The 21,035-nt window shown below is 35.1% G+C and overlaps 1 protein-coding gene across 2 annotated transcripts in view; it reads left to right on the plus strand.

The window, feature by feature from the left end:
- The window catches only part of Vgll3 (vestigial-like family member 3), a 45,577-nt gene extending 24,782 nt beyond the window's left edge, over window positions 1–20,795 (plus strand). For both annotated transcript variants that reach the window (XM_013503684.1, XM_013503688.1), the window contains exon 4: window positions 15,016–20,795. In XM_013503684.1, coding sequence (XP_013359138.1) covers window positions 15,016–15,059 — 44 coding nt within the window. In that variant the 3' untranslated portion in view covers window positions 15,060–20,795. The remainder of the gene's footprint in view (window positions 1–15,015) is intronic.
- The last annotated feature ends 240 nt before the right edge of the window (window positions 20,796–21,035 follow it).

Here is a 21,035-nt window from a genome sequence, read left to right on the forward strand (position 1 = left end):
GATAGTCATGTTCCTCAGGCACAAAATGCAAAGGGAACCTCACTGTCAGGGTTGTGCACGGGCTAACATTTCACAATTTGCCCTTGGAGGGCCTTACTCCCCTCAGACTTGTCCCGGCACTGCTTACCGGCCCTGCCTGTTTTATATTCACTGCTTGCTTCCCCTCTGTTGAGCAGGTTTTGAGTACACGTACCTTGGAAAAATCAGCATGTTGCTGTCATCAGAAGTCACCTGTACCTTCCCTCCATGGGAAAGTGCTGATCTTTACAAAGAACATCTTACCGCAAATCTCACGTTATGTCTTTTTCCTTTCCTTTAACAATCTCAAAAGTGGCTTTTGTAAGTTTCATGGCACCAATATTACAAGAATGTGGTGTTGATTGAGAAGAAAAGATCTGTGTCTAAATGCGTGTGTTGACATTGCCTATTATATATCTTTCTTAAGGATCACCACTCCCTATGTCATTGAAAAAGCTTTTACACATTCATCATTAAATAAACAAGTTAAATGGTGCTTACTAGGAGATTTTTCCACTCTGGTTTACTTATGGACACATTTTGTTCTAATATTTTTTAAACTTTCCATAGAATACTTTTTGGGTCACTTAATTGTTTCTTCATAATACAGCCATAGTTTTCCACTGTCTTGAGTAACTCTTACCTGTATTTAACTGACTATAGACATCTGGGTTAAGAAGGGCAGAGGGGGCTGAAGATGGAAAATGGAAGGTGTGAAGAGGGATATGAAGGCAACCTCACAGTATGGAGCCAGCCCTTTTGTGTCAAGGGGAGGCTGACTTGTGGAAGTATTTGCAGTTGTGTGTCATATACTCTTAGACATGCATATAAATTCAACAGCATGCCCTTTCTCATTCTCAGGTTTCTTAGTAATGATACTAAGCGTATTCTGATCTAGTACTCTCACCTTCCACTTGAATTTATTTGAATGAAATGCTGTCATGCTTATTTTCTTTTATTGTCTTAACCTAGATGTCTTTATAGTCAGTTAAGTGCAAGGTAAAAGTTACTCACAAAAGTTGAAAACTATGGTTTTATTATGAAGAAAAACTTAAGAAAAGTGGCCCCAAAAGCACTCTATGCAAAGTTTTGAAAGTATAAGGACAAAATGTGCCCATAAGTCAGCTAGAGTTTGCATTAATTTTTCAAGTAAAGATTTCTTAATGATGCCTTTTTACTGACAAAGTTGACTTTACTTTTAATTTCCACATCATTCGCTGTATGTTAACAAAAGTGAAAAGAGTCTTTTTCTGTGATTTGACTTCTCTATAAACACAAGCTGCTCATGGCTTGAGATTGTATTCATCTGTAGATCACAGATTTATTTTTCTTAGGAGACCTCATGTTATTTTAGCTACAATTGTATTATGATTTTTGTTTTTTATTTTGAGGAATGTCAAAATGGTGCAATATAAAATACATAAATAGCATAGAGTTGAGGTATACTTAGTCTTTTGCTGAGATACATTGGGTAAACTAAAATTAAAACTTGAAAACAAAATAACACTGTACTATATATCATAGGTTCATGAAATCTGGAGCTAAAAAGGAATAAAGACATGTTAATTTATTCTGGCTTCTCAAAAAAACATATTTTAAGATTATTAACCATAAACTTGGATAAATAGCTACCTAACAGTAGTTTCAGGGGGATCATGATGTTGCTCCAAAATAGGATAATAAGTAGATATTGGACAGCTGGCGTGTCTTTCACTGCAAAAGGAAGTTTTAGATATCAAGTCAAATCAAGATTGTGTCTCACAGGACATTGGTTTTTGTCAGTCAGAAAACCTTACTAAATCTACTAATATTTACCAAATCTGTGTATTCCTTTTGAAGTACAGGTAGTGAAATTTTCCATTAAGTATGGAAAACTATGTTTCTTATACCTTATCAGGCATAAACTGCCTTATTTCTTAAGAGACTTTAATGTCAGTGGGACTAACATTGAAATCTGTAAGTAGAATTACCCTGTTAAGAAACCTGGGAAAAATCCTCTAAAGATTTATATTTTGATAATGCATAGGGATATAAGGATACCACTGGCAAAGTTAGAAGAAGACAAATGTCTTCATTTTTCTTCTTGGACATTTTATGACTGGTAAAATAATAAAAAGAGAATCAAGGCTGTCCACTGAATTTTTTATTGAGTAAACAAAATTTAAAAGTAAGATTGTGGTTTCGTGTGAATTTGGAATCTGAATGTTCTGTGGAAGAAACCTTACTGACAAATGGTGAAATTTATATTCTAATGGGAATTAGGGTGTAACTATCACCACTCAAAATGGTTACACAGTTGGGTTGGGAGTGTAGTTCAGTGCGGGTGTGTATGCTTAGCATGTATGCGGCCATCTTTACCAATAATCAGCACAAAAAAAAAAAGAAGGAAAGAAATTGCTATATAATGTTCACTTTAAATTAGGAAAAACTGTTTCATTAGTTAAGATCTTGGGGGTCAATATAATAAAGTTGCTTTACCATGAAATTCTTTCAGAAATCTCAATAGTTCTGTTTTATTAAACACAATAATTTAAAAAGCAGAATTAAAAATAACTAATGTACTGCCGCAGCACATGGCAGTTTATGTCTATAAAAGAGAAATAAACAGCAAGTTGCCAATTGCTTTTTCCGTGTGTCCTATAGATTTGTCATATGTGGATCATTCCTAAGATCCATGCCTACAGGTTTTCTGCTAGCGCACCTGAGAATAAAAAGGTTGTGACTGGGTGTAAGTTCTCCGAATAACCTTGTTAAATGCTTCTAACAACTTTTTAAAAATATTAATTTCTAAATTTTATAGTGCTACTTTTGGAATTAAAATTATTGAATTTTAAATCCAATAACTTCTAAAAAATAAGTTGTTTCATAGTGTGTGCACATTTACAAAAAGCACTAAAGAAAACCAAGAGTAACTTCCCCCAAATGCGTAAATATTTACTGATATCATAATGCTTCATTTAAAAATTCAGAGAGACATTATCAGAGAGCCACAATAATAATTAAGAGGATGTTATTATTAGTATTAAAATATAAAGGAATTGTGAAAATTTTCCCATTCAAGAAGAGATGGCATCAAAGTTGCAGATATTACATATGCTCCATTAAAAGTATTTTCCCTCCTTTTCACTTCATCTCTTTCCTTGGAGCACAGACTGACTCTCTGAATTTTGAAAAATTCAGTATTCATTGAAGCCTTCCTTGACAATATTAGTAATTTCTGTAAATGAGTAGGAAGTTTTCTTTAAATGAATTGAAAGCATGAAAGGCCTAGGAGCTTATTTCTAAACATTTGAGCTCCACAGATAGAAAGAGTCAATGACATTTCTAAATGGAAGCCAACTCTAGGACCACATGACATTTTCAGTGGCAGTTGTGGTGTTCAATAAATATTTGTAGAATTTTGCATACCTACATGAAGGCTATTATTTCAGTTAAGATAACTGAACAGTCACAAGGAAATAGTTGCAGACTAAAAATGCTAGGTAGAAAGTTTATGAACTAAAGGGCTATTTTATGTGGATGTTTTTGCTATCATTCAATTTATTATGATTTGGTAACAATTAAGATGCTAGTAATCAGCAACAAATTGATTCCCACTTCCTACAAAACTTTTTGCCTTCCTTTTGGTCTGTGTCATAAGCTTATTTTTCCACTGAGTGTAAAAACCATCAAAGATATGTTAAAATATTTATGCACTCTTGACTGCTGTTAGTTCCACAGGGCACATATCCAGAATGACAATTTCGTGACCAGAAGGGTAATAGAAACCATCTTTGAGATGACTGCTAGTGCCAGGAGATCCCCGCCAGATACTGAGATCTGCATGAAAAGTAACTGATGGTGAATCAGAGGAGAGAAATGCATTCCAGAGCACTGCTGTCAGTTTCAAGTATCCAGGGCTGAATTCTGCAGGACCTTAATGAAATTCCCCTGCCCTCCCAGAGTATGTGGACATTCTGCTCTTGCTGTGCTCTGGGCCTTCCTCCATAGAAGGGTGCTGAAATGTCATGATACCCAAAGCTTGGGGATTTGTCTCACAGATCTTCCTCCTGCTTGATAGGACAAGTTCAGGAGCCTCCTGAGCAGGTTATGCATGTTTTAGGATGCATTTACATAATGATACAAATGCTCATTCGTGTATAAATATGAATCCTTGTAAAAGACATCTTGATTAACAGAAAATGCTATTTATCATATATATATATTTCTGTTAGGAAATTAAAAGGTTTTAGTCTTTTCAAAAAGTAGCCTGGAAAATGAACTAACATTAAAAATACCTCTATGGCCAGGGATATAGCTCAGGGGTGCAAGCACCTGCTTGGCAAGTGCAAGGGCCTGAGTTTGATTCCTGGTGCCAAAAAAAAAAAAAAAGAAAAAAAATACCAATAAATTTTGACCGAGCATTCTTGTCCCTCTAAGTCCCTGTGGTTCACATAAACGCGTGTGGTAGGATATGAGGATGTGTGATGCAAATGTTCGATGAACAATGTTGGTAAAAAGGAAAACGAATTGAGTGACTGTGATCAAGGGGATTCTGTAACTGAATGATGTTCCATGTGGTATCGCTGACTAGAGAAAAGAGGCCAGAAAACATATGTATCTTCTTAAAATAAAGATGACACCAAAAATTTCTATATGCATTTTTGTGCTGTGAGCATACACATGTAAAACTAGTTTGTCAAATTATGTTTCCCTTTGGAGCTGCAGGTATTGGGGTCATGCACAGGAGTCTGAGGAGGACAGAAGGGAAAGGAGAAGAGTTTAGAGAAACTATATACATAGTACATGTACACATGCTATATATTATATGTATATGCATATGGAAAGAGAGAAAAAGAACTAATTTCATTATTGTTGTTTGTAGTGCTGGAAATCAAACCCAGGGCTGCATGCATGCTGAGCAAGCTCCCTACTGCTCATTGAGCTATCCCTGCACATCCCTGAAATAGAGATAAGCAAGGAGAAAGAGAAAAGAGAAACTAATTTTATTAGTAACTCTTTGCCCAAGTCCCATAGGGAATCGTAAAAATGATGGTCAATGTGGGGAGTTTTAATCTTTGCAGAGATGCAGAAATGTGTGTCCAGAGATTTGTGTAGGAAAAATTGAGAAAAAAAAGTAGACTCTACGAACTTTATTTCCATTTATTAGCTGCATTATGGTGATCATTTCCCATAACCTCTTAGTTCCTCCTTTACTATAGATTATAAATGGAGATAATACTTCCAGACTGGAAGTTCTTCCAGCTAAGAGAATCCAAAGAACCAGTTTATGCAGTTGTTTTCCAGATGGTAAGAAGTGATACAAAATGAAAACTTTCATGATCCTTAATAAATATGATGCCTTTTAAACAGAAAACTTAACACTAGAGATGCAAAGCACCATGAATAATATATAAGCAAGCTTTGAGTACCTCACTCACATTGTCTCTGTGTCTAACTTAATTTATTTCTATTTTTGAAAATTGGCTGTGATGTTTGTTGGACCCAATTTTTGCAAGAGTGGCATTTACTGGTATTGACTATTTAATTAAAACTGTATACTCTTAAACTGGCTGGGTGGACAATGGAAGAGGTCGAATAAAGAATGAAAAGCCATGCATACACATACACATGTTAAGTCTTTGAGGGATTGTTAGTGCATACATCTTCAAGAAATTTTCATATAGTTTTCTTTTCTAAAGCACTGCCACATGGAATGTGAGGGTTTTAAAAAGACTCCATCTTACTGTTTTAAAAAGACTGCATCCTACTGTTTTTATCTACCAAGAACACATAAATAAGTATATATCTTATATAATTATAAATCAAAAGGACATCATATATGTGTAACAAGGAACTTTGAATTAGACTCAAAAAAACTCCAAAACTACATGGTAAATCTTTAAACTTTGTGAAATTTTAGTTCACTGATCTATTTTCTATTTTAATTTAATTTTCTAAATGAGTTTCAAAACTCATTACTATATAAATTGTTTTAAAATTGAACAGCATTTCATGTTTTCTTCAGTGTTTTCTCAAAAACTACAGGCACGATTAGACAGTGTCATCATCTTTGGACTATTTTTGTTTTCAAAAACTTTTTGGTTCCATCACTGTGTATTTGGGAGGTATAGTGTGATATTTCATCCCATGTATACAAGATGTACTGGTCAAATCAGGGAAATGGACATTTGTTTCTTGTCATTTGTGTTTAGAGACTTCACGATTGTTCTAGGTGGCATCCACCAGCTGTGGTTGGAAGTTTGGTACTTTTTCAAACTATAGCATAGTTTCCTATGAAGCTGATGATTGTATAGGATGGTTTGTAGCAACTCTCAGGTAATTCTGGGGTGACCCTTAGTGGAGATCCACAGCACACATATTTCAGGGTTTAGGATCAATTTCATAAAGTAGTCTTTTTAGAAGCGCTCTGCTCCTTCTTGTATGTCATGTAAGGCAACATTTAAAACAACAGCTTGAATGAAGAAATCTGTTGCAAAATGTGTTCCCAGACAGCTTTGCATCAGCTTTCAGGCAGGCTACAAAGATTTTATAGGAGCATTCTATATGCCTCAGGGAGCTTATGGATACTCTTTATTCCCTCTTCAGCTTGCCTAACTTCTCACTTATTGTTCTGTTTATCAACAGTATAAGGTTTCACAAACAGTGGTCTGTGGCCAACATGTTCTGAATTTCTGGCTAGAAGATGACAAAAAAACCAAACAAACAAACCAAAAAAAAAAAAAACAATAAAACTTCTTGCAAAGAACTTATGTGAAGCAAACTATGCTGGTTTTCTTTTGGATGCAGCCCGATATACTAGAGATTTAACATCATCATTCTGTGGCTACAGGCATGCGTTCTCATGCTTATTTCCATGTAGGCGTTGCTTGTGCTGTGTCAGGTGATTCTTAGCATCTTCTTAATCATGGAAGCTCCATTAATGTTTGTTAGGATTGACGGAGTCTTCTGGAAAATATCATAGAATAAACTAGTACTCATGTCACATAACAATGGGAGAAAAGTTCCCAACATCAATACAAGATCTGATATAGGTACAATGTATCTCATTCTTAGGGAATGTTTCTCAATATATTTTCTTCAGTGGAGAGATGCATTTCAATTTCTCTGAAGTAGGTTTTTAAAATCTTAGACACCTTAAATGATTCATAGAGCCAGGTGCCACATTTCTTGTGAATGTTTTGTCCCTGATTATGTCCTAATTATGTTTTGTGCGTTAATAACGGTTCCACACTAGCCCTTCCTCTCGTTGGATTATCTGTTTTCCAAATTGTAAAGCTGTTACCGGATAACCTAGAAACCTCTTTAAAGATGCATGTTTGGCTGCATTTGTTATTCAACAGATGTCTGGATAGTTAAATCCTCTTGAGAGTATTATAACTTGTGGTTTCAGTTACAATAAGTGATCCAATTTTTTTTTTTTTTTTTTTGTCTTGCTCCTCTGTTCTGGGGAACGTCTGTAGAAGAAATTACAGGGAGCATTCCAGTTCACTCTTGTCCATTACCTTCTTCCTCTGCTCTTTTTCTCTGTCTTCAGAGCTTCTTTAAGTCTGCTGTAGAGATTGAGATCATCACTTGGTAAGCAGTGAGAGAATTCCACCCTGCACCTTCTGATCCCCAGACTCTATAATCACCCAAGAGGTTGCAATCACATCGAAGTTTGTTTAAATTTTGATCTTGATAAATGATTACTATGATAAAAATGCTACGTGATTCTGTGATTTATATTTGTCCACAGATTTGGTGTAACAATGACTGTTTCACCTTTGTAAATCTGCATCAAGGTGCTGTAAGTGTCTGCCAGTTTACTGTCCAGCTGGACATTTTAACATGCACCAATCTGAGGAGGTGAATGTTGCTAAAGGCAAAGGTTAGAAATCCAAAGCACAGTTTGTGGTTTTGGAGGAGAGAAGGTCCTGAGAAGCAGACACACTGAGATGGCTTGCTGTCCAGGCCAAAGGCAATGGGAAATACCTGGGTGATGGATGGCTTGTCACCTCCAGCGTCTGCCTCGGGTGTGCAGGTGCTGTGCTCCTTACAACTTAGTGAATTGCTAATAACATCAGGTTCAATGGGTTTTTCATTTTTGCTCTTCTTTTCAATATGAGCTTAATGACATTTTGACAAGTGCAGGCAGTTTTCAGCTCATTGTTTCCAACACTGGTATAATGTGGAGATTTGAAGTACATTTTAGATGTGCCACAGGAAAATATCTCTAGAGATGGAAACATCTCCTTCTGCTAACAAGTTATTACTCTCCCCCAACTAGGTGTCTTTTATCGCTATTTTAGTTTGTGAGAGTTGAAATTATAAGAGTAATTATAGTTTAAGTGTCATAATAAATATGTTTAATCTTTGGCCTGGTTTATGAAAGCATCTTATTATTGATGGTTTTAAAAAGAATTATTTTCCGTCATTTACATATTAGGTATGAGGGCAAATCGGCACACAAATACTTCTAATACATAAAAATATCAGTATACCTAGTATGGCTAGAAACACTTAAAAACAAATGAGCAAATTCTTTTTTTTTTTTTTTTTTTTTTTTTTGGTGTTTTCTCCGGTACCGGGAACCGAACTCACGACCTTGCACTTGCCAGGCAGGCGCTTTTGCCGCTGAGCTAAATCCCCAGCCCCTAAATTCTTTTTTAAATGCATAAAAATTGGCGAAATTTAAAATACAGAGGAAAGAATGACATGATCACACAGTGCCTATCTTCACCAATAGTAAAAGAAATGCAAACAGAAGCAATCAAATACTTTAAATTTATAAATTTCACAATCCCACAAAGATATTTTCCAACACTTATCTATAATTATTAAAATAGTCCCACATGCATATGTGTGCTTGCAAATTATGGACATTTCTAGAAACTCGGTAGTGGGATTCTGCAGAATATGCATTGTGAAGCCTTCAAAAAGACAGAGTCAAGCTGTGCATACTGAAATGGAATAGTTTTCCAAGATAATGTTAATAGTTTTCCAACATAATATTGCTGGTAAAATAAGGTACAGGACAGTATAAATAGTGTTGTATAGGCGTAGATCTCAAATATACTCAGCAAGTTGTCTGATGACAGGGCATATTACATAGAAATTTTATTTGCTAAAGACTATATTGATTTTTAAATAAGAATTCTGTGATGCTCTGAGATTCAACAAAAGATATATTAAAAACAATAAAAGATGATCTCTGTGGAGCTTATACCTTATCTACCTTGATATTCATCTAAAATGAAATCACACTTCTCCAAATGGATAGCGCTTACTTACATATTTTGTCCCTAAATTAGTAGTACTAAGACACCGTGCCCAAATAGGTCTTATTTAGAAATTTCTAACTTGTATTTAAACCAACTGCCTCCGGCTGAAACAAACAGATGAAGTTGTATGATCTTTTATAATGATAATTTCACAAAGTAATACAAAATAGTATTACTGTCTCTTACAAGTCTTTGTGATCTTTTATGTGTTAATATTAGCTGTCCAATGGTTGGTCAAGTTGAATATTTTGATACGATATCTAACACAGAGTTGTTTATATTTGTTTTTAGTAAGTATGCCTTTATTAAAGCATGGGTGAAGCACAATATTAATTTTTTGATAAGAGATAAATTAACAGCTTATCAGTCTAATAGGAAACATTTTCACCTAACTGATTTCTAGAGATTTAAATGTATTAAATGAAAAGTTTATGCATTTAAATATTTCTTTTACTTTTAGGTCATGAAATATTCTGCCCACATTTCCAGATTTTATGTTCCTATTTCTCTTCTCTTTTTATCAACAGTATGTTTCCCATTTTGTGGTTACCTCTTTTATCTCCAGCAATAAAAATAATTGGAAGCATATTCAATTTAAAGAGCCATGGCCAATGGTGTTTGTCAAATGACTATGATTCCTTAGAAGTAGGACACATTTCTGAAGTGGGATGTGACTGTGGTCATCAAATAATCCCTAGAACTTAGCTGTGCCAAAAGTAACTTTTTGTTACCTAATGTATTAGTTGTTGTTTCTAAATAATAATAGAAATAATGTGATAGAAAACTCCACCTTATTTATCCTGGTTACTGGAATTATCAATCCAATGATATCCCTACTGCTGGCAATTTGAAACAAAATCCTATTTAATGTTGAAACCTCTTTTCAAATTCTCCCTTGCACGCTCCTTGAGGTTGCCCTTGTATTTCTAAAATACTCTTCACATCAGGAAACTTGGCACTGAACAGGTCGATGTTCCTTAATGCTGTCATTTTATTTCTGGCCCTGTTCCCAAGTGAACCTCCCTGCCACGGCTGTTTCTCTGTGCATTCTCGGTGTGGTGTTACCTTAAAATCTGGCCTGAGTGCAACTTCTTAGTGTTTGTAATCCCTAGAAGGCATTCTTCTGAGGTGCAGCTTCCACTGTGGGGTGCCTAGTGGTGGCCACGGCACATGCTTACAGGCCCACCAAAATTCTCTCAGAGTCAACTCTTTTCACAAAACACTTAAGAGTCTGGGCAAAGCTAGGGAGGGAGGAAGTCTCCAGGTCTTCATACTAGACGCACCCTGTTGGTATTGTACTTCCTTATTTCCATAGCCTTTCAGAAGAGGAGAATACATACAACTGCTGCCTCCTAAAATCTCAACTGAGTATGATTTTTCCATGACTGGGAAGATGATTTCCAGTAATGATGCCGTGTTATGTATAGCCAGTGCTATGATCCAGAAGTATGCATCCCCTCCAAAATTCTTACATTGAAAGCCTTCCTCCTAAGGTGATGGTTTTAGAAAGTGGAGTCTTTGGGAGATGGTTAGATCATGAGACAGAACCCTCAGGAGTGGGACTGGAATCCTTATTTATATAGAGGCCTGAGAGAAACCCCCGCTGTCTTCCAGTTTATGAGGATACTTATTTTCCTTCTTTGAAGCAGAAAGCTAGTCCTCACTAGACACTGATCTGCTGGCAGCTTGGTGGTAGATGTTCCCAGCCGCCTGATTTGGGGTAGTGAATTTCTGTTGTTTTTAAGCTAGTTTACGGCATTTTGTTTTAGCAGCCTCTCGAATTAAAGCTGTCAGCTTCTAGTTTTGAAAAGAAATCATTCCTTGACCAAGATTTTTCTTGCCCCTAAGTATTATCACATTTCTTTTTTTGGGTCTGGATTTTTTCCTTTTCTATTCATGATCAGGTAGCGTTGCTGCTGGAATTGGAGTGAAGGGATGTGATCATGAGTTTTCATCTTTCTCTCAAGCTTTTCTCCTAACTGAATATGAAACTCAGACTCTGAAGCCAGTATTTTCATGACTTTGTTCCTTGGTCCATTTCTGATAAACAGACATGAATCAAATGACCAGGCTGTTTTCAAAGTGCATACCAGGGAAGTCGGGTGGGACTGGTTACATTAAAGATGCACCTAAAGGACCTGGGGATATAGCTCAGCAGCACAGCGTTTGCAGACAGCACTAAGTTGTGAGTTTGATTCCTGGTACCCCTGCCAAAAAGATACACATAAAAAAGTCAGTTCAAATGTCATCCTTTTATACTGCTGGTCTTCATCTGAAGTGAAACAAACTTCTGTGTAATCATTTATTGTATTTTAGAAAAAATGTCCGATGTCTAGTTGGTAAAAAAATCACTAAAAATTATTATGTTAATCATGATATCAGTTCTGTGTTTCTAAATAATGTAAAAAGAATGTGAGAAAAATCTGTTAACTTTTCCTGGAATTGATTTTGAGAGAGGATTTGTTGTGATACGTGCCAGCACCACAGCCTGTAGTCAGCACAGTCTGCAGAGGTGAGCATATGTCTTGTGGCTGACTCCTGACTCTGATCTCACACCACCTCTCCTACTTATAGTTGGATAACTTCGCTTAATTTCAGTATTCTCATTTGGAAATAATTTTTCTACAGTGTTTGGGAGAACTACATGGAGACTTCATGTAGAACACATTCCACAGAGTCTGGCATATTCAGGCAGAATTAAGAAAGAAAGCGCTACAGTCATTTCTATGATGTTTATTTTCTCTTCTGTAGAAAACTTACAGAATAAACTAAAAAAAAAAAACTAAAACAGAATTACTAATATAAAGAAAGTGAACATATGTGATTTTGGACAGCTAGCCTCAGCATTATAAGGAGTTAAAAAAGTGAGAAAGTAAAAATAAAAAGCCTAAGTGGGAGCAATACATGCGGTAGGATGGACTCCATTTTGGAAAAGAAATTTGCAGAAAGCATCTGTATGTAGCCCACCTAAGCATCATGGCTTAACAACCTTGCCCTGCCTCATTCTTGCTGGGGAAAACTAAATGCACCGGGTGACTGTTTATAAATTTCCTGCTCTACCCTTACCAGTTACTTTAACAAGAAAGGCTGTAGCCCTGCTTTTCTGTTGCAGTTTATTAGCAGGATCTTATGTTTCTGGTTGCTCCTTTTCTGTGCATTACTCACACTTACTTTGGGATGTATGGATATAAAAGCCTAGTAATTAAAGAGAAGTCTTATTTTATGTCCCACTACCAAGAACAAGCTAAGTCACAGGACCCAGGAGACATTCAGTACCTTTCAGGCCATGAATGAATTGTTTTTTTTTTTTAAGATTTACATTTACAATAATGATGAGACATAAACAAAAAAAATGAATAGATGAGTTTATCACAAGAGAACGACTTTTGTCCTTCTGGATGAGAAATTTGGAGCTATGTTAAGTAATGCAATAGTTGTCTATGGCAAAAGGCTAACCTGGTGGTGAAGAAGTCATATGTCATTGCCAGGCAAAGTAGGGATCACGTCTGTTTAAAAGGAAGAAAAGACACTGCAGTCGCTTGATGACGGCAGCAATATTCATGACTTGCAGTGCTGACATTCTATGGATTGATGCAGTCTTCAAATGTGGAAATACTGAGTCATGCACAAGATGAGACGTTTCAATAATGAAAAAAATGTTTATGTAGTCAGCAGATTGTCAGTAAAGGTGGTTTAGATTTTAAGAATCATCCAGCACAGACTATGGCAAGTTGCAAATTATTCTAACCACAAAATTATTTGAAAATAAGTGAAGTAAACCTAGAGTGACTTGATACAACCCAGATCCCCTCATTCCTTCTTCTTCCCCCTTCTCCTCTTTTATCCTCCTTCTTTTGAAATTGAAAAAGAGTTGATTCTGCATCTAACCATAATATCAGGGCCACCCACTCAGGGCCCCTCCTGGAAAGTAAGAGCTATTATTTCCAATAAAGCTCTCCTACCTCCTAAAGGTCCCCAGACAAAACAAAACACAAAAGAAAGAAAGAAAGAAAGAAAGAAAGAAAGAAAGAAAGAAAGAAAGAACGAACAAAAGAAAAGAAAGAAAATGCTGTACCAGTGCACTTGAGAAAAAAATCAAGGCAAGGTCATTTTTGTGGCATTTGGGAAATGCCTGGCTGAAGGGCATGGTGCTGCGGTCTGCGAGGAGCTTGTGGATCGCTCCATTTTACTGCTTTGTACATTGTCTCAACGTCTGCAATCCTACTGCAGGTCACAGCCAATCCTGTCTGTCTTCGTAATGATGCAATTTATGATTTGGTAAAATTATGTGACAAGTTGTGGGACAAAAGTGTCCTGTTTTAGTAGTAATAAAAATTTTAAACCATACAGATAATTTAACTGTTCCTTTTCCAGTATCCAGACCAAACTTGCAACCCTTTCAGGTGAAAGGTTAGGAAGACAGCCTGAGAGTGGCCACCCTGCCTCATTTCTACCTACTCGCGTTTAAAAGGTTTTGCTTCATGTTTTAGTATTTGACTTAAGTGAATGACTTTTGCATATAGTCAGGATCTCCGCTCTTCCAAACAGTATGCTTCAGATATAAAATTAAGGAAATTAAAACAGGTAATGGATGTGCTAATTTGATTGAGGTATTTCACAATCTAGCTACCAAAGCACCTCATTATATTCTTTCAGTGCACACATTTGTACATGTCAATATTTCAGTAAAGCTGTAAAGAAAAAAACGAAAATGGCTTCATGTAGGTATAAACTGAAGGCAATATATTAACTCCCTAAGCAAGAAACTAATCAATTCACTGTGTTAGACTCAGATTAGTCATATCTTCTAGATTTTTTCTTTGTTAAATTTCTCAGATCTAGCTCTGAATTGGAATTAATCTATATCCATATATCTTTTTAACACTATTTTAAAATTTACTTCAATTTTATTTTCCTACTATGTAGTGTGGATTTTTATGAGTCATTCTAAATATTTTCTGGAGGAAGAGAGGATTAAAATATGTAAATTAATAAGTAGAGTAAAGATTTGTGCAATCAGCTCTGAATCAGCTATATCTGTTTTATTGACAACATTATACTCTATTTTTAACTATGTTGAACCAATCACCAGAATTCATAGTACTCCAATTGTGGAATACATTTTTAAGAAAACACCACCCAGCATGGTGGTGCACACCTGTAATCCTAACACTCGGAAGGCTGAGACAGGAGGATCGTTGAGAGTTTGAGGCCAGCCTGGGCTGCAAAGTGAGCTCAAGGCCAGGCTGAACTGCATGGTGAGACCCTGCCTCAAAAAGACAAAAAACAAAACAAAACAAAACAAAAACCATATTTTTTCATTGTTTGGCCTAAAGTATCTTTATGATGGTTGTAACAGTATTAATTAAAGCACTGTCTAAATACCTCGTAGACTGGCTATGTCCTTTTTCTAATGTCAATTCCTTTTGAAGCTATAAATCATAATTTTCATTTATTATATTATATTATGTTTACTCTTCAAACTCCAGGAGAAGAAAAATCATAATAAGACATTTTTACTGTCAAGTCTCACTGTTCTAGTATAGAATTTTCCTCACCCAAAAATTGGTTGACTTTTGAAAATCACAAAGGTTGTTCGCTACGAGGCTGGGGTGGGTCATTTCTCACCACTGCCTGGGTTGCCTTTTCAGCATCTCTCCCAGTGCAGGGTGTACACACTTGTGAGTGCTGTCTGTACTCCTGTTCTTCATTTTCCCTATTGTCACTTTTCTAGGTCTACAGCATCATGACAAAAGTAAGGAATCTCCATGGTACTGAAACACAGTGTTAGCAAGTCAAGTTGCAGCCTAAATCCAAGGACCCACCGGGGAATTTGCTATTAGGATTTTCCAGTCTGCAAAGGAGACACAAGTAACATGGAAGAAGAGGATACGTCAGGCGCTTGACTTTGGTTTTGAAACTTTTCTGGCGAAAGAAACATGGGTCCTGGTCATTGAAGAAAAGTATTATTGTTTGTTTTTCCCCCTCATCTGAGCCTTTGTCAACTGTGTGACTTTCTTTTTTACCTTTTGGCTTTACCAGTACCTGGGTTAATTTTTGTTTTATTTTTACTTTTTATATTTTTCTTTTGGAACCAGCCATCATGTCAGGAAAAGATGAACCACAAGGGGAAATGCTCATTCTTTCAGGAGTAAAAATTTGTAGCTCTGTGTGCATCTATTTTTGTAGAAATATAGAAAGTTTGGTTTAGCATTGATGGGCTATTTTTGAGGGGTGTACTTTTTAAAATATTGTCAGCATTGTTGAGTTCTGTTTAAAGAACTTGCTCTCAGAGAAGCACTGGCAACATGTTTAAAAACTGCTTATCTTTAAAATGTCTGTGATATGCTCATGTCTGTGCTTTTTAGGTTACCTCAAGTGTGTGATATTTTCTCCTTTCTGTAAAAGTAGCTATACCATAGCAAACCAGTTCAGTATTGTTTTTTCATTAAATCTCAGTGATGATTTAATTCCGTTTAGCTCACTTAGTTTTGACTTACATGGATAGCTTGGAAAGGGAAAATTTAAAGGGCCACACTAAAGGATATCTCATTACTTTGATTCTCTCAAAGAGTACGTGGAGGCTGCAATGAAAGTTTGCATTAACTTTTAATGAGATGAAAAGTTTACCTAGAGTATAATCATTCTCCTTTTAGTTCATTCAACTTTGATAAATGGAACCAGAGTTTATATACAACTACTGTACCTAAATGTGTTTGATCACACTACCTGTGAGTGCCAGTGACTTATTCTACTTGTTTGTAATTATTCATTCATACAAATTTCAAAGTCGCAAGTTTCTTTCAAAGTGATTTTTTTTTTCCTTGGAGAATTTGAAGGCATAATATTTGGAAAGGTACTAGACACATAAAAAAGCCCAGGCTGTGTCTGATAATATCACTCATCATTGTAAAGTGAAAAATAATATATTGTCCATGTAACCTTTTAAACATACTATTTTGCAAACAGTTTTATTTCTTCCACTGTTTGGGTATAAATTTCATTTTGTTTTAATCCTTTAAAATATTTTAGGTCAAAATAAAATTTGTATTGGCATTTAAACTTCTACTAATTACTGAAGTTGGGTTAAAACTGAACAGTTGAGAATTCAACTTGACATGGCCTTAGGATTTAAATGAAGTTTTTAAATTGATAATTTAAAGACTTTAAAGATAAGGTACATTGCTTCTTTCACCTGCATGTGTCATGTAAAAAGGTAGTGTAACATAGTTGTTTGATTTGGGAATAATGAGTTTCTTAAATTTCTCCCATCTTTCTCCATACACATAAAATAGAATGTTCAGTGAAGTGCTGCTTTTCAGCTTTAATTGTGAACATCATGTGCATGAATATTAGACATGAACAAGACAACCTGCTTAAGCAGAGTGTTCACAGGTAATTTTTAAATATTCAACTTGGCTATATCTTATGCATTAACTTTTATGCTGCACCCTGCAAATTATAGACCTATACTCTTTTGCATTTTTGTCAATCTATACTTTGCTTCTTCTGAACTAGAATTTCTTAAGCAGAATGTGTACATCTTTAACAGTATGGGGTTCAAATTTAAGGTATCTTCACTCAGCAACAATCTCAAATTTCTAAGGAGTTACTAAATAGCATACATTTTTGTGTATTCTTTGGTTTAATACAATTTTTTGTAATTTGCCCAAATAAGTGGAGCACAGAGTTCAGTGAATTCATGAAATGTATTTTTGTCTGGAGTTATCCTGAGTGTTCGAAAACAAGTACTCAGCAGTTCCGATGCGGTGTGTCACTGGGGATTGCTAGCTTCCTTTTCCCCTGGAACCTATTCACTTTTTCGGCAATTTCTGATAGATCAGTGTCATACTCCATTCAGATTATTCAGGTGGATTTTCTCAGTCAACAAGAGAATATATTAACTTTTAGTTTCTTTCCTTATTCTCCACGAAACTGGATTGAAAGACAGAGGCAACAAATAGTGGCTTCAGCTTTCATCTAGATTTTGTTCTCTGTCCTTCCTTGTACATATAAATAACATATTTCTTGGCTCTAGGGGTCTCAGAAAAGTAAAGTATCTGAATTCTGCTGTACACAAGAAGGATTAGTAAGTGAGCTTTGAGAGAAAGCCTAGATATGGATCAAAATCTAAGTACCAAGGATTAAGTACATTGCTTTATGATAGTTTGTCATCCCTATTACCATATTACCAGCACTGTCAGAATCACAAGAGAGCATGAGTTATAATTTAGTACAATGACCTGAACTTATTTTACATTTAAAATTACATCACCCTGTGGATCTAATTTCCTAACATCAAAATTATAGTACTGGACTTGGAGGTTTCTACATTGCTTTATGGAAGGCTTCTGCTTACCTTTCTAACTTCACTGAGAGCCACTTCACCTTTGATTGTTTTACAAATTAAACCTCATTCAAGCTTTAAAGATCTGTGAATTAATAGGAAATCTATTTACTCTAATTTGTGCTGAGGAACTAAAGAGCAACAAGTGTTGGCAAATCAGACCCCTTAATAGGATGATTGATCCTTCACTGTTAATTTGAAAGAAGCGTCAATACCTTTTAAAAACCAGTACATCTTCTTAAGAAAGCCAAACTGTCTTTACTTTTTCTGGTACTTTTTTCTCTTTTCTCTTTCTTTCTAAAGTTATTTGTATTTTGTTATGCAAAATTGGCCAAAATTGCTCTAAGATTTACAAATTGATAACCAGTATATTGCACATAATTGAGGAATTGATTTCTTTAATTTTGTAACATTTAACAAAAAACTCCGAGGTACTAGCACAAAAGATGCCTCTAAAAAGAAGTCGATATTTCTTATGCAAATAACACCTACCCATTTCTACTCTAAAACCTGAAGAACATGACAGAATCTAGTTTTTGAGTTTACTCTCTGGGCTAATGCTGTATTTCTAATTTAAAGTGCAAATCAAAAACTACTTTTTAAGAGACTGCAGTCTGTCCTTTATTGAGTGTTCCAAATAGTACTTGCTGGATTAAGCCAGCAGGAACAGTAGAATAAAAAGTTCAAAAGTGGACTGTATGTATTAGATTTTTGACTAGGAGATGTGTAGGGAAACAGAATGAATTGATGCGAAGAGAATGGAAAGCTTTCTCTGAATTCTAAATTCTAAGTGACTTACAGTTTAATGTGCGATTTGGGGCTTCATTAATTTACCTCACAGATAAAAAGGGATAATCATGCATAACAAACAGGCTGAGAAAGTTGAAAATAACATATGTGCGTGTGTGTCTGTGTGTGTGTGTCAGAGAGACAGACAGACAGACAAACAGAGAGAGTTATGTTGAGCTCCTGAATGTTGCCTTCTCTTCATTTTTCTGTACCCATGTGTGCAGCAACTAAATGGATTTGACCTGTTTTACTATAAGAAATTACTGCAAAGGTTATTCTCTTACTAGATAAGAGAGAGCAAGTACAAATTTCTTTATTTGCTCTGACCTTTTATGCCATTCCTGAAGGAAAATGATTTTTTTGTGATGTGTAGGCCCAAATTAGACTTTTCTTCCATATTTCAATTAAAAATATATTCATCAGAACCTTATACATTATTGTCTCACACCTTAAGAGTGAAGTGTCATGAAACAACAAAACTTGTGTTTCCAGAAATATTTTGGGTTTCCTTGGAACCTGAAATAAGAGCATATCTTTTGAAATTATTTTTTTTTTTTAACTTTCTTTGGAGGAAAAGTTGCAAAATATGGTGGAAAAATCTTTTGCATGAAAAGGGGAGGAGAACCTAACCCTTTACAAACACAGTCAGCAGATTTACTCTGCTTGAGAAAAAAGAAACAACTCTATTGGAAGCAGATGTTGACATTATGTCAGTTATTGAAGATGGAAAGAGTTCGCGTGCCTTGCAGTCATAAAGGGGCACTGACAGCAGTTAGAATTCTGACGGATCAGCTTCCCACCTAAGGGAAGGACAGCAGAATCTGTGGAACCAAAAATCAGACCCATCTCCAACTGTAAGGTACAGGACCCAGGACTCTGAGGACTTATTTTTTAATTTCATTTTGTTCTTTTCTTGCTTTCCTGCTGGATAAAAGATAAATCTTTCAGAAAATGTAAGCCTTGAGAGGGAAACTAGAGTTTATTCTCTGAAAATACTTAAAAGCTAAAGAACTTTTAAAATCTATTATCAAAGCATTGAAGCTATTATTGAAGTGATTTTAAAAACATTAGGCTAGGGTTTTAGCTGGTGCTTGAGTTATGTGTGATTCGTGCAAGACAACCTGTCTCAGTAGCTGCAAATGTTAACCAGGTAACTTGAACGCAGAGATTGTCACAGAACAGACATTGCAATGCTACATCAGGATTTTTTTCTTTTTAGTGCTTTCTGGGAATTTCCAAACTATAGAGATAGTCATTATTGAAAAATAATCTTGATTTTCTTATTAGCATTGTACTTTTCATTTGCTTTAACAATATTTTTATGATTTCAAATAATACATCAAACTAATATTCTTTTGACATTTCAGTCAATTTAATTTGATCCAAAAATGTGACTGAAATCTCTTTATTCAATCCCCAAAATTCTACTATAATTAAGCATAACTTACGAATACCATTGAATAAGTAAACAAGGGTTCCTTCTAAAAAAGAGAAATTTATCATTAATTATTTTCCTGTTTCTGGACTACTAAATTTGGACCTAAGAATATTTCTTTTAGACCACACAATTCTTTGATTATTTTTTGTTACATGCATAAGATGTGAACTTTTCTAATGTCTCTTCATACTAATAGAGATGTAAATTTTTTGCTATGCTGTGGCCAGAACAAAAGTTAATGATTATTTACACACTTGATTTAATTCCTTAGGATATGTAAAATTTTGCATATTTTATCTGATTTAGAAATACGATTCCATATGTTTTCTTCAGGATATACAATATAGGGGAAGGTTTTCATGTGCAGTATTTGTATCATTTTAAAGTGTATATATTAAGGGAAAAGTTGGATTCAACATGTTTTCATCATATAAGTCGAAATAAAGTACAATGCTTTCATAAAGAAAAGATATACAGGGTGATACTTTATGTTTGACACATGGTCCACTAAACTGAAAATCAACAATAGGAACATTATCATACCCCACTGGAATATGATGTAATTAGAGATTTATTTGTTCTACCAGCAATTATGTTACCTTATTTTACATTTCCAGAAAGGAAAATTAATCTTAGTTATGCTGTCATTTGTAATTAACAAAAATATATATCATTCATAAGACTTTTGGTTTTATAAGATAATTACAAATCGTTTTTGTGCGGTTGGGGAAGAGACTTTATTTCTATTTACACTTCAAGTGCAGGACTCATAACTATGTGCCAATAACACAAAATGATGGAAAACTTTGTAATAAAAACAGATGTCACTATCTTCAATTGTTCAATAAATAACAATGTGAATTTAATGTGTATATGTAATGTAGCATTTCGATTTTGTCTGAATTTCTTGAGAATTAAATAAAACATTTTTGTTTCCTCATTTATTAAAACTAGCAATATCTTTCAAAATTATATCTTAGATTTTTTTGAATTATGAGGTTAATTTTTGGAGTCATGTTACAGTGGAGGGGAGACTATTCAACAAGTATTTATAACATAAGAGCAAGGGAAATGGTTTATATCAATTACAAAAGAAAAAGTGTCTTGAGAATTTGTGTGTGTGTGTGTGTGTGTGTGTGTATGTGTTTGTGCTGTACTGGGATTAGAACCCAGGGCCTTC

Source organism: Chinchilla lanigera, unplaced genomic scaffold, assembly GCF_000276665.1.
Source record: "Chinchilla lanigera isolate Chin_1 unplaced genomic scaffold, ChiLan1.0 scaffold00006, whole genome shotgun sequence".
Lineage (NCBI taxonomy): Eukaryota > Metazoa > Chordata > Mammalia > Rodentia > Chinchillidae > Chinchilla > Chinchilla lanigera.